Source organism: Azolla caroliniana, unplaced genomic scaffold (genome assembly GCF_043228905.1).
Source record: "Azolla caroliniana isolate FFs.n. ecotype wild unplaced genomic scaffold, voAzoCaro1.0.p SCAF_5, whole genome shotgun sequence".
NCBI classification, from domain to species: Eukaryota; Viridiplantae; Streptophyta; class Polypodiopsida; order Salviniales; family Salviniaceae; genus Azolla; species Azolla caroliniana.
In genome coordinates this window covers 5,148,141-5,151,969 of record NW_028230440.1, presented here as the reverse complement: position 1 = coordinate 5,151,969, position 3,829 = coordinate 5,148,141, and the positions used below count along the sequence as shown (strand labels likewise).

Here is a 3,829-nt window from a genome sequence, read left to right as displayed (position 1 = left end):
AAATTACACAAAGATTCTCATGAAACTAGAAAGTTGTAACCTCACTTTTTGAGTCACCATGTAGCAATAGATCTGAATCACATAATTTAAAATATATGAACTAACGACAATGTACACCATTAAAAACAAACCAAATAAACTAAACACTTACTAAATTATAGTTTGTGTACACAAACAGTACTTGTAATTAAACCATCTACATCCCAAATATTGTGGCAAAGATAAATAGATGGGCAAGTAGATTTTATAATTATCCTTGGATTTCATATCATACATACAAAGTTTATAAGTGATCTCGAAATTGAAGAATTTATAAATGAACTCTACATTTGAGATTGTGCTTTGTGATTGTGAGAAAATTACGTCTAGGTATAGAGATAGATAGATTTCATTGTCTAGGTATAGAGATAGATAGATTTCATTGTTGTCCTCGGAGGTCAAATATAACCTAAAATCAAAAGTGAACATTTCACAAGGCATTGAATAGTGGCTCTTGTTGTACATTCAAGCTCACAACCTCCACAATCAACAACATCCCTTAACATAAATTTCGCACGCTCCACTTTCAATGGCCTAGCCGTGGTCGCAAGTTCAAACAAGAGTGATTGCTTGTTTGGCTCTCAATGGCATGGCAATGACAATAAGTGATTAGGGGGGTCCAGATGTGATCCTTTGTAGGTTTCCAAACATCTTGGTTCAGGTTGACGTAAATGTACACCATTTCGCAAAAATGAACGAAAAAGTACATATACCAATAATACTATTTACAAATATTTTACATTCTTAAATGTTGCTTGCCTTGGGCTTTGAAACCACCATTTGCAAGGAAAGAACATGTATTCTCTCCCATTTTTGCAAAGAAACCAAACATATGCCCATAAGTCATGATTGAGGAAAGTATTTCACATGTGAAAGTCACAAGATTTTACTCGACCAAAAGTCAACATGACACTATTCATAACACCATTCAAAATCATACCAAAGTTCATTTGAAGTGCCTTAACACATCACACCAACCATAAACAAGTTGGGAGCAAGAAGGAAAACAGGATGCAGAGTTTTTTTGTATCGTTCCAAGTACAAAACCACCTATTCACGAACAAACCAAACCAACAGTGGCCTTACATCCTTTTTTATGCACTTGACAACACTAGCTTAGTATTATTAATTTACGATATCAACCACAAACATCATTCTGTTCTCTCTCGACAACATTAATAGTTTTCGCTTTCTCTAACCACAACTATGGTTTCTGGAGACAACCATTCAATTTTAAATGTCAATGTGACTCTTAACAAAATTTACATTTTTATAAGACAAATCCATAATCAACTGAATCAATCAATAATCTTAGCACAACAAATATATATATATAATGGATTATCATCCCATAGAACTAAAGTTACAAAAACTTTTGAATGCAAATTTTTTTATAACTTCATTACAAGTTAAAAAATACTGACTGTAAAAATGCTGTAAGATATGAGAGCCCATTAGTTAGCATAAAGGGAAAAACAACAAAGAAGAGGAAGAAGGAAAAGACCTTCGAAACGAATGTGGAAATGGTGAAGGAGAAGCTAAACCAATCTGATCCTTATAATAAAAAGGAAGTTGATATTTAGCCTCTTCTTCAAAACTCCTCATTGGAATTGCCCACATTTCTAGCTTTCCTATTACACGGATTCTTTTTCAAAGAGAGTTCATTATAGCTTGGCCAAACTTTGGATGTAGAAGGCTAAGGGAATCTTCGATATCTATTGGCCGATTGGTATCATTCCTTGTTCTCTTTACCTTGAAACTGCCCAATGTCCTATGCTCGAATCCATACATTTGAAGTATTTGGTTATCACCAAAGTTGAATGATCTTTCCATTTGCTTCAAACATCGTTCGACTGAATAATCGCCATAGCTACCACATGGCTTGCATCCAACAAAGTGAGTAACGAATGGCCATCTCTCATCACCATATCCAGGGTGAGACTTCTCCATGTTCTCTTCATACTTTTCGACAATTGCAACCCAATATCCATGCAAATAATATGAGTTCTCAAGATAAACCTTGTCTCCCCATAAATCACGTTGTGTAATGAGAAGATAGATGAGAGCTGATTGATCATCGGCTTCGAATGCGGGTCTACCTTCTAACGCTTCCGTTAGGATTTTCCCTGCCTCTTCCCTTATTGCCCCTTTAGGACCCATGGGTGCCCAAGCATCAAGCATATCAAGCGACCATTGGCAATTCCGAAGCAATAAGCTTCCCGTGTTGAGACCGACCCATGTGTGCTTCTCGTATACCTCTTTCTCCCATCCATGCAAGATAAAATTGTGGTTCTTGTATTTCTCCAAAGGTAGCTCAAACACCATGTCAGTAAACATGGCATCACTATCAACCCACCATATCCATTCGACCTCGGGATGTGCAAGCATAAGTTTCCGAAGCAGAGGAAGCTTGGACCAATACCCTGCCATCTCTGCATCGAGGTGAGCTAAGTTGTAGAAGATCTCAATGTCGTGAACTCGGCAATAATCAATCTTGTTCTTGATAGATTTTAGAAGGTAGTGATCCCCCGCGGGGTTGTCGCAAGGCTTCGGCGGAGACCCGGTGACGAGCAAAATCCGAGGCTTCCCATGTGTCGATCTCTCGAGGTCGGGATTCTCTAGAAGAAAAGCTCTTCTTTGTTCGTTCCAATCCAATATTTTGGGGCCTAGGGTGTAAGTAGCATTGGGGTCGATGTCGGAATCAAGGTCTTCTTCTTCTTCTTCTTGTGTTGCATCGAGACCATTGGCGGGGTTGTTTTGGGCAGTCATATCGGTCACGAGATCGTCAGTATTTGGAGAAGGGACCCCAATGCTACCGAGGCCAATTGTTCCTCTGAGGACCAGTATAGTAACAAATCCACAAAGTAATGTGATTTTTAGGTTGTTTAGGGTCTTGTAGATCTGTTTTCCTTTGCTGGATGGCCCGACACGAAGGGCATTGCTGGATGCCGAGCGCATTGTCGGCACTCCTTTCTTCATGTTATCCCTCATCTTTGTTTTGCAGAAATTGAGAAGAAATGACACAGGGTCTTCCCCACAGAAAGACGGAGATAATTTGATAATGGCGATGATTGATGAAATACTAATAATACACGGGATTTACTCAAACGAGACTAGAGGCATTTCCCCAGAAATTGCTTTTGACATAAAAACAGGGACTGTTGCCCGAGGAGCAGAGCATTTAAGACCCAGATTATATTGATCCGAAACAGAATCTTTTCTGACCTAGACACAGGGGGATGCTGAGTTCCAAGAGAAACGGACAATATGTAGGCCAAAAAAAACAGGTAAATTACTGCCTTTTTAATACCAAGATCTTGCGTAGAAACAGAGCATCTCTCTCCAGACAGGAGAAAGAGAAGGAACAAGAGGAGGAGGGTAAAACAAGGTAGATCTAGAGTGTCGAGATGGATCAAGATGAAGAAAGGCAAGAGTGAGAGAGAAAGATTCAAACACAGAGAGACAGAGAGAGAGAGAGAGAGAGAGAGGGGGGAGGGGAGAGACTTACATTGAAGGTGTTGTCAGTGGCAGGGGAGGTTGTGTAGAAGACGAGTTTCTTTTTTCCTGTTCTTATGCTTTTTCTTTCTGTGTGATGAATGTAAGTAAAGCAAAGCTTTAAAGCTTTGAGAAACAGAGAGAGAGAGAGAGAGAGAGAGAGAGAGAGATTAATGAAAAGAAAGAAGAAGAAAAAAGATGAAGACAGAGAAGGAGAGAGCAGATGAAGAAGAAGGGAGACGAAGAAGAAGAAGAAGAAGAAGAAGAAGAGCAGCTGACCTGTCTCATAAAATAA

General features: G+C 39.1%; 1 protein-coding gene across 1 annotated transcript; it reads right to left on the bottom strand.

Moving 5' to 3' along the window:
* Positions 1-1,412: 1,412 nt before the first annotated feature.
* On the bottom strand, positions 1,413-3,065 carry LOC147863838 (putative xyloglucan 6-xylosyltransferase 5). Its single transcript, XM_087319833.1, has one exon. It carries the CDS (start codon positions 3,028-3,030, stop codon positions 1,690-1,692), a length of 1,341 nt encoding a protein of 446 aa, XP_087175959.1. The 5' UTR covers positions 3,031-3,065; the 3' UTR covers positions 1,413-1,689.
* Positions 3,066-3,829: the final 764 nt, after the last annotated feature.

Bases quoted from the DNA above. Each gene is read 5' to 3' on its own strand.
- LOC147863838 (XM_087319833.1), bottom strand. From the start codon at position 3,030: ATGAGGGATAACATGAAGAAAGGAGTGCCGACAATGCGCTCGGCATCC.